This window comes from Salvelinus namaycush, chromosome 8, assembly GCF_016432855.1.
Source record: "Salvelinus namaycush isolate Seneca chromosome 8, SaNama_1.0, whole genome shotgun sequence".
Taxonomy (NCBI): Eukaryota; Metazoa; Chordata; class Actinopteri; order Salmoniformes; family Salmonidae; genus Salvelinus; species Salvelinus namaycush.
Genome location: NC_052314.1, coordinates 22,409,072 through 22,419,442, shown reverse-complemented (window position 1 = coordinate 22,419,442; position 10,371 = coordinate 22,409,072). Strand labels below are relative to the sequence as shown.

General features: G+C 39.1%; 1 protein-coding gene across 2 annotated transcripts in view; it reads left to right on the top strand.

The window, feature by feature from the left end:
• The first annotated feature begins 361 nt into the window (after positions 1-361).
• LOC120052513 (FAS-associated factor 1-like) overlaps positions 362-10,371 on the top strand; it is an 87,779-nt gene continuing 77,769 nt past the window's right edge. For both annotated transcript variants that reach the window (XM_038999467.1, XM_038999466.1), the window contains exons 1-2: positions 362-654; positions 6,325-6,393. In XM_038999467.1, the coding sequence (XP_038855395.1) occupies positions 598-654; positions 6,325-6,393 (126 nt within the window). In that variant the 5' untranslated portion in view covers positions 362-597. The remainder of the gene's footprint in view (positions 655-6,324; positions 6,394-10,371) is intronic.

The following is a 10,371-nucleotide window of genomic DNA, read 5'->3' as shown; positions in this document are numbered from 1 at the left end:
TGCAAAAAATAACTGACCTACATTTTCTGTCTCCTTTGATGGGTAGTCCTGATAGGCATGCTTTTATTACCTTGCATATGCTACCGGTATGGAGAACAATGAAATGTATTTATCAAAGAGAATTGTCACTTTAAGAATAACAGCTGAGCTTCCTCACGATGCGACAATTTGGGCATACCGTGAAGGCGAAAGGTTCCAATGTTGCAAATATAAAATTAAATGCATAGAATGAAATGGGTTCTAAAAAAAATAGAGCCCTCCAACTCTTTGTAGACCCATTCGCGCTCTATACATTGAATGTATATGTGTTCAGAACGTTACAGCAAGATGAACCATACCCCACTTTGCGGTTGCCGTAAAGCGAAGACATAGCCGTGAATACTGACGATAACAGAGAATTGAAATTCATATAAGCTGTACAAACCAACCCAAAGTGTGGCATTTGCTCCTTAGACATCTGGCGCATATTGATGTCTTGAGTTTACTAAAGACGATATTTACATGATATCTAGTGACCCTTTGCCTGAGTGAGTGAAGCGAGATAGCAAGCAAGCGATATAAGAATAATAGCTAACTAGCGTTTAGCCAGTCACTGCGATGGCTTCTGATAGCGAAAACAACATGGACAGAGAAATTATTTTGGCTGACTTTCAGGTGGGTTTCAACTTTCCTCATGTCACAATAACAAAACTAGCTACCTACTTAGTTTAATTATGTTGAATCGTAACGTACATTAATAGGCAGTGTTAATGTCAACAGTGCTGTCTCGTCAGCTGACAAGGCAAACACATTTCGCTAGCTAGCGTGTTAACGCTTACTTAGCTCACGTTAGCATGCTAACTAGCTAACAAGCCAGCTAACGTTAGCAAATTGAGCTGCACCACTGTCCCGCTTATCAATAAGTTGATGCATTTTAACAAAGTGTGTGTGTGTGTAAACACAGGTGCGTTTGTGGTATTGAATAATTACATTGTTGCAGAGCATTTCGTAAAGCTGTCAGCCCCCAAAATGAGCTAACGTTCGCTGGCCAACTAATGTGGTATGCCAGTCTGGTAGCTAGGTGGCTAGACGTCAGTTGCTAGCTCACTAGCTACTAGTAACAACAAAGCAGAGCACATAACTAACATGGATTTAAATATGATATAGTTAGCCCGGTGTCCTCTTTAGATATATTAGCCATGAATTGTAAATATTCAACTGACACAGATGGCTAGCTAGCCATCTTGTGTTGGCTTAGCTAGCTAACTTGCTTGGTCACTATTGAGCTAGCTAGCAGAGACTTGGATTTCTTATGCAGTGTGTCCCTGCTCTAGTGTTTGAAAGTATGAGCTGGAATAAGGTTGACTATCTGTAAAGTGGTGATGATTTATTAGCCAGGTAAGTCAGTTGGCTAGCTACCTAACGTTCAAATGAACTCTATATCATCCTGATAACAGGTCGTAGAATAACAAGGCCACAAAAAAGCTGAAGAACACAGTGCACCACGTGACTGAATAAAATCAAGCTTTAGGCTAGCCATACCAGTGTGTTGTGAACAACATTGGCGTGAGCAACAATTGTGGAATCGGCGGGTCGCCTTCAAAATAAAAGTACCCAATGAAACTGATGCAAACGGAAAAAAAAAAGTAAAATAATGACAATTCGACTAGATAATGTTAAACAAGTTTTGAATGTTATAATTGTCTCTTTTTTGTAATTAGTTATTTGGATTTTTTGTTAAGTACATCTGTTTAGATTGCACTCTAGATATCTAAATTATTTTCAGAATTGCATTGGGGGCGTACTTATATGCGACTGTACAACCAAACCTATGGATTGTGCACCCATGAAATGGTGTATCAGCCTACTCAGTGACACTCACAGAACACATCTATGTACAGTTGACACACATATTAGCATCTAATTGCAGTCTGAATAGTGCTGTGGCATTCATGAAATTTTCTCAGCTGGTGATTGAAATTAAAATAACTACCAGTCTCACGGTAATTGACCATTAAATAACAAACACGTTTAGCATCTCCTGGCTTCCACTCATAGCCTACAAGCCACTAATGCTTGCTTAAATGGAATAAATCCATTTAATATAACCTACACCATCACAATAAATCAATTTTATTTTAGGCTACATTTTCTTCATATGTTTCTTTAGACTAATTTCAGAAGAACAGAATAGCATATTCTGAGTTGTCCTTATGTTAGCCCCTGATCTGGCTATGCCATATGGCTGTGGGCTACACTAGTTCATTTAGCAGACAAGATTTGCTTAGAATTCCATGGCATAATTTTACATTATTTTAATAGTATGAAGAAATACAGTTGAACATAGCTGAACAAAATAGAAATAATATTTTCCCCAAACGATTTCCGAGGGAGTATGTACATGTGGCTATTCTTTGTTGAGCAGTTAACAAAGAAAGGGGTCCTCTTATCTGCTTAATTTAGGTATTTATGCAACTTTAGTTGTAATACACACGTTAGGCTATATGTTTAGATTTTTTATACATTCTTAGGCTGCATGATGCGACTCTAATGATGATTTGAAAAAAGTTGCATGAAAGGGATGAGCTCTGCTCCACATGTTTCATCAGTCTCTCATTCACAATTTGACAAGCACTTGATAATATTCTCATCCAGCAGACTATTCTTAATTTTATCTGTTCTTTCATATAGCCTACTACATGACCAAAGTATGTGGACACCTGAGGTTGGGCACAGATTTTAGTTGACCAGGGCAGAAATTTGATTAACTGAGTTGTTGGAAAGGTGGCAGCCTATAACAGTGCCACGTTTAAAGTCACTGAGGTCTTCAATACGGGCCATTCTACTGCCAATGTTTGTCTATAGAGATTGCATGGCTGTATGCAAAAATGTTATACACCTGTCAGCAATCTAGTGTGTATGTGGAATTATTTGATTTAGAATGGCCCACAAAAATAATAATCCGTAGCCTGCAATCGAATAGGGAATGGAGGTTAAGTGCATTACGCTTTTTTATATACAAGCATAGGCAGTGCGTCCATAAGGGGAAGCTTTCCCAAAGTACATTTGATTTAAATTGCCAAAATTATATAGCCTAATTAGCCTACTCCTGTCTATACATAAATAAATAAAATCATTCAAAATAGTCAACTAAAGCATGATTTGGGCAGAGAGGATCATTAGCTTCTTAAATAAATTGTGGATTGTTTTAAATCACATTGCCTACAGTCTGAAGGGGAAGGCAGCGTGTGCAATTTGAGCAGTTTGTTGATTTGTGACTGAAAAGTAGAGGCCAAGCTAATCGCAATTTTTGAAAATACAAGCGCATAAATACAAGCGCATAATTCTCAACCTAATTGAGCAAACAATAGTATAGCCTATTTTATTGGCGCCAGCGGAGAGCATCGGCAATATCCCAAGGTCGAGTGCGCACTGCACATATCTACTATTTTTCATTGTTGGGGCAGTGCTACTACTACAGCCGCAATGTTTCTTGACACTGCTCGCTTAACCCGGAAGCCAGCCGCACCAATGTGTCGGAGGAAACACCGTACAGTGTGCATGTGCCCGGCCACAAGGAGTCGCTAGAGCACGATTGGACAAGGACATCCCGGCCGGCCAAACCCTTTACTTGTTGTAAAGCGGATTAAAGGGTTACATTTTTACGATGAAGTTGAGCAGTGACTAGTGTGGGCGGACTGGAGTTCTGACGTCACAGAAAATGACGTTTTATTTTTTTCTAGGTGTAATCGTTATTTTACCAGCTAAATTGAATGAGAACACATTCTCATTTACAGCAACGACCTGGGGAGTAATATATATATATATATATATATATATATATATATATATATATATATATTTTTACAAATAAACGGATTTCAGCACCCAAAGAATAGCCTGCATTTACACATCACATTGATGCTCTGTGTTCTTCAGCATTTTTGTGGCTGTTATCAGTTTTTGATAACTTAATTTTGTGACGTCGGAGCTCCAGTCTGCCCACTCTAGTCGCCGCGTCAATCATAAATAGTCGGCTATCCATGATGACAGAATTGCTTCACAGTACATACACTCCTTTTTAGCTCCTCTTTAAACCACATTAGGCTTCATGCAGCTAAATCTGCAGAATTCTAGAAAAGCATCCTTTCAATGTCACATTATACTAGCTTTAGCATAGGTGGTTAGTGCAATGGAAATACATTGGGGCAAAAAAGTATTTAGTCAGCCACCAATTGTGCAAGTTCTCCCACTTAAAAAGATGAGAGAGGCCTGTAATTTTCATCATAGGTACACTTCAACTATGACAGACAAAATGAGAAAAAAAATCAAGATAATCACATTGTAGGATTTTTAATGAATTTATTTGCAAATTATGGTGGAAAATAAGTATTTGGTCAATAAAAAAAGTTTCTCAATACTTTGTTATATACCCTTTGTTGGCAATGACAGAGGTCAAATGTTTTCTGTAAGTCTTCACAAGGTTTTCACACACTGTTGCTGGTATTTTGGCCCATTCCTCCATGCAGATCTCCTCTAGAGCAGTGATGTTTTGGGCTGTTGCTGGGTAACGCGGACTTTCAACTCCCTCCAAAGATTTTCTATGGGGTTGAGATCTGGAGACTGGCTAGGCCACTCCAGGACCTTGAAATGCTTCTTACGAAGCCACTCCTTCGTTGCCCGGGCGGTGTGTTTGGGATCATTGTCATGCTGAAAGACCCAGCCACGTTTCATCTTCAATGCCCTTGCTGATGGAAGGAGGTTTTCACTCAATCTCACGATGCATGGCCCCATTCATTCTTTCCTTTACACGGATCAGTCGTCCTGGTCCCTTTGCAGAAAAACAGCCCCAAAGCATGATGTTTCCACCCCCATGCTTCACAGTAGGTATGGTGTTCTTTGGATGCAACTCAGCATTCTTTGTCCTCCAAACATGACGAGTTGAGTTTTTACCAAAAAGTTCTATTTTGGTTTCATCTGACCATATGACATTCTCCCAATCTTCTTCTGGATCATCCAAATGCTCTCTAGCAAACTTCAGACGGGCCTGGACATGTACTGGCTTAAGCAGGGGGACACGTCTGGCACTGCAGGATTTGAGTCCCTGGCGGCGTAGTGTGCTACTGATGGTAGGCTTTGTTACTTTGGTCCCAGCTCTCTGCAGGTCATTCACTAGGTCCCCCCGTGTGGTTCTGGGATTTTTGCTCACCGTTCTTGTGATCATTTTGACCCCACGGGGTGAGATCTTGCGTGGAGCCCCAGATCGAGGGAGATTATCAGTGGTCTTGTATGTCTTCCATTTCCTAATAATTGCTCCCACAGTTGATTTCTTCAAACCAAGCTGCTTACCTATTGCAGATTCAGTCTTCCCAGCCTGGTGCAGGTCTACAATTTTGTTTCTGGTGTCCTTTGACAGCTCTTTGGTCTTGGCCATAGTGGAGTTTGGAGTGTGACTGTTTGAGGTTGTGGACAGGTGTCTTTTATACTGATAACAACTTCAAACAGGTGCCATTAATACAGGTAACGAGTGGAGGACAGAGGAGCCTCTTAAAGAATAAGTTACAGGTCTGTGAGAGCCAGAAATCTTGCTTGTTTGTAGGTGACCAAATACTTATTTTCCACCATAATTTGCAAATAAATTCATTAAAAATCCTACAATGTGATTATCTTGATTTTTTTTCTCATTTTGTCTGTCATAGTTGAAGTGTACCTATGATGAAAATTACAGGCCTCTCTCATCTTTTTAAGTGGGAGAACTTGCACAATTGGTGGCTGACTAAATACTTTTTTGCCCCACTGTAACTAGTTCACTGTAACATGTCTTGATACTGATAATAACCTATTATAACTTGTCAGTCAAACCACCCAGTGATGTACTGAGTGGAGGACCCTTATTCATTAAGGACTAGATACATTAGGATAGTTGATAACAGGTAATTACAGTATCATTCAGTGTTATGTACTGATAATGGTAATTTATGCGAGAAGTGTACTTTCCAAATGTGTCCATTTAGTTTATTGGTGAGGCAAATTTGGGAACGCGGAGCAGTTTGTAAGTTAGTTATAAACTCAATCTCTTAATACAACAAACAAATCTGCTGTACCTTGTACGTTTGTAATGAGCTGGCATGTAGGCGTTATATTTGTGTATTTAGGAGATGCTTTTATCTAAAGTGACTTGGCTACAGTACAGGTCATAGTGACACACATTCAGTTGCCAATGTTGTCAATGCAGGAATCAAATCCATAACCCTGGTGTTGTCAGTTAGCACTGTAGCTGCTCAATTACACTTTCTATTGGTCTTTGTGTTATGTACATGACCTCTGTTTCTGTTTTTCTAACAGGCTTGCACGGGCATTGACGACATTGCAGAGGCAATCACGCTCTTAGAACTCAATAATTGGGATTTAGTGGTAAGTTCAAACATCAGTAGGTCATACGAACAAGACTCGGTTTTCTTCTTTTAAATTGGAAGTATATTATCTATTTTGCTGTTAAAATAAATGGTTGACTTATAGCCTTTAGTGTTGCATGTATATTTCAGTATGTGCTTTACAGTGCTACTACTGTTATATGTTGTAATTTCTGGAATATAATGCCTGCATTTTTGTTGTTCAATCAATTAAATGTACTTCATTAGTTTTGCAGTTGGGAAAACCATGTAGGCTCATGTCTAGTGATGCTCCATTTACTCTGCTAACATACATTTATTAAATGAAGAGCTATTTATATAAAATGATGGCCTAGGTAGGCTTAATTCACAATTCTCTCTTCATGATATCCACAAAGGCTTAGTCTACATGGTGAACCTGACTAAATCAAATCATGCTACAGTACAACTGGGCACTGGTGCGTTCTCATTACTGCAACTTTTAAGCCAATTCAATTGACCAAATAAGCAAAAAGCATAGCCACTAAAATCACACAGTGTGATTTTGTTACCTATTTCAGTTTGTTTTCTATTTTAACAGAAATGGTACACTTATGACTGAGATGTATCAGCCCCTTGATTGTGACGTTTCAGTCAACATTGCACCATCATTGCTATGTCCATCCAGTTGTCAGAGACAACGTAATTTGGGCTACTACCCCGTCTTTAATGTGCATATAAAGAAAGTCTCCTGACAGTTTTGATTTAAATTGAGATTCAAAGGAGTGGTATGAAACTGATCCTTGTGGAATGTTCTTTTTTATATATATATTTTGTTTTATACAATGTAACCCTTTATCATAAAGTTTGTGTTTTAATGGGGGTGTGCTATATTTAGCAGAGTGCTGTTCTTGTGCTGGCAGCTATTCAAAGCAAGCAAGCAGGGCCTAAGTAGTCTGGGTACCAGTCTCTTCAGCTAATCCACTCCATGTCATGTGCCAAAGAGACTGGATTTTACGCCGTCTTCAAATATGAACATTCTGTCATTAATGAGCTCAAGGAGAACAGGATTTGAGCACCCTCACAGCTATCCTCCAATCACAATGATTATGCAAATAATTTTTTTTTGTCCAGATGAATGCAGTGTGTCAAGTTGCTAGCGCATGTCTAAATTCTCAAAATAATACATTCTTCAATTCCAACCACAAAATGTTAGACTTTGTTATAACTAATTATGTTTTTGAGGCGCCACGTGTTATGGAAAATGTGTTATTTCCAACAACCAATGAGCAACTCTGCCGTATATCCAGCGCATATTAAATGTTGAGATGGCCAAAAGGCCAGGCTCTTTGGCAATTGCAAGGAGTGAAATGTTAGCTAAAGAGACTGGTACTCAGATTAGAGTGCATCAGCGGTGGTTCGACACATCTGTAAATGTGATGACTTGCACTTCCTTTTGTGTTGCTGTTAGGTTGAGCAAAATTGACAAGAGACCTGTGTTGGTACAGGACAGGAAACAAGTGTTAAATACTGTCAGTGCCCCTTGGACCCAGCAATCATTTTATAATATGTTCTGTTTATGTCCCTAGTAGTTTATGGTACGTTCTGTACTGTTTTCAAATACTGCTGGACATCCCCCCTGTTCTAGAGCTCTCACCTCAATAGGTTCCTAACAGTGGGTCAAAACTACTCGCTGCTAGCATTGTCCTCTTGCTGCTCTCTCAATCCTCAACAGTTCCCTAAAATCAGTTTCACAAAAAATCTGTTCATTTTTCTGAGGCCTACAGTCTGACACTTCAACCTCTTTTTACGAATGATCTGTTCTCATGTGATTTGTCATCTCCTATATTTTCATATCATCCCATCTACATTGCCTTCAGCAATAATTCACACCCCTTGACTTTTTCCATATTTTGCTGTTTTACTGCCGAAACACACTACCCCATAATGTCGAAGTGGGATTATATTTTTTACAAATGAAAAGCTGAAATGTCTTAGGTCAAGAATTCAACCCCTTTCTTATGGCAAGCCTACATACGTTCAGGAGTGAACATTTGCTTAAGTCACATAAGTTGCATAGACTCTGTGTGCAAAAATAGTTTTATTAAAACATGCATCCTGTTTGCATCTAGGCACTAACATAATACTGCAAAAAATGTGGCAAAGCAATTCACTTTTTGTCCATAATACAAAGTGTTATGTTTTTGGGCAAGTCCAATAACACATTACTGAGTAACACTCTTCATGTCTTCAAGCATAGTGGTGGCTGCATCATGTTTTGGGTATGCTTGTAATCGTTAAGTACTGGGTAGTTTTTCAGGATAAAAAAATTTACGGAATGGAGCTAAGCACAGGAAAAATCCTAGAGAAACCTGGTTGTCTGCTTTCCCCCAGACACTGGGAGATGAATTCTCCTTTCAGCAGGACAATAACCTAAAACACAAGTCCAAATCTACGCTGGAGTTGCTTACCAAGAAGTTGGTGAGTGTCCGAGTTAGAGGTCGACCGATTAATGGAATGGCCGATTTTTAATTAGGGTGGATTTCAAGTTTTCATAACAATCGGCATTTTTGGACACCAATCATGGCCGATTACATTGCACTCCACGAGGAGACTGCGTGGCAGGCTGACTACCTGTTATGCAGTGCAGCAAGGAGCCAAGGTAAGGTGCTAGCTAGCATTAAACGTATCTTACAAAAAAAAACAATCATACTTAACATAATCAGTAGTTAACTACACATGGTTGATGATATTACTAGTTTATCTAGCTTGTCCTGCGTTGCATATAATCGATGCGGTGCCTGTTAATTTATCATTGAATCACAGCCTACTTCGCCAAATGGGTGATTTAACAAGTGCATTCGCGAAAAAGCACTGTTGTTGCACCAATGTGTACCTAACCATAAACATCAATGCCTTTCTTAAAATCAATACACAAGTATATATTTTTAAACCTGCATATTTAGGTAATATTGCCTGCTAACATTAATTTATTTTAACTAGGGAAATTGTGTCACTTCTCTTGCGTTCATTGCACGCAGAGTCAGGGTATAATGCAGCAGTTTGGGCCACCTGGCTCCTTGCAAACTAATTTGCCAGAATTTTACGTAATTATGACATAACATTGAAGGTTGTGCAATGTAACAGGAATATTTAGACTTATGAATGCCACCTGTTAGATAAAATACGGAACGGTTCCGTATTTCACTGAAAGAATAAACATTTTGTTTTCGAAATGATAGTTTCCGGATTTGACCATATTAATGATCTAAGGCTCGTATTTCTGTGTGTTATAATTAAGTCTGTGATTTGATAGAGCAGTCTGACTGAGCGGTGGTAGGCAGCAGCAGGCTCGTGAGCATTCATTAAAACAGCACTTTCGTGTTTTGCCAGCAGCTCTTCGCTGTGCTTCAAGCATTGCGCTGTTTATGACTTCAAGCCTATCAACTCCCGAGATTAGGCTGGTGTAACCGGTGTGAAATGGCTAGCTAGTTAGCGGGGTGCGCGCTGATAGCGTTTCAATCGGTGATGTCACTCGCTCAGACCTTGAAGTAGTTGTTCCCCTTGCTCTGCAAGGGCCGCGGCTTTTGTGGAGCGATGGGTAACGATGCTTTGAGGGTGGCTGTTGTCGATGTGTTCCTGGTTCGAGCCCAGGTAGGAGCGAGGAGAGGTATGGCAGCTATACTGTTACACTGGCAATACTAAAGTGCCTATAAGAACATCCAATAGTCAAAGGTATATGAAATACAAATCGTATAGAGATAAATAGTCCTATAATAACTACAACCTAAAACTTCTTACCTGGGAATATTGAAGACTCATGTTAAAAGCAAGGAACTTAAACGTTAGCTTTTTTACATGGCACATATTGCACTTTTACTTTCTTCTCCAACACTTTTGTTTTTGCATTATTTAAACCAAATTGAACATGTTTCATTATTTATTTGAGGCTAAATTGATTTGATTGATGTATTATATTTAGTTAAAATAAGTGTTCATTCAGTATTGTTGTAATTGTCAT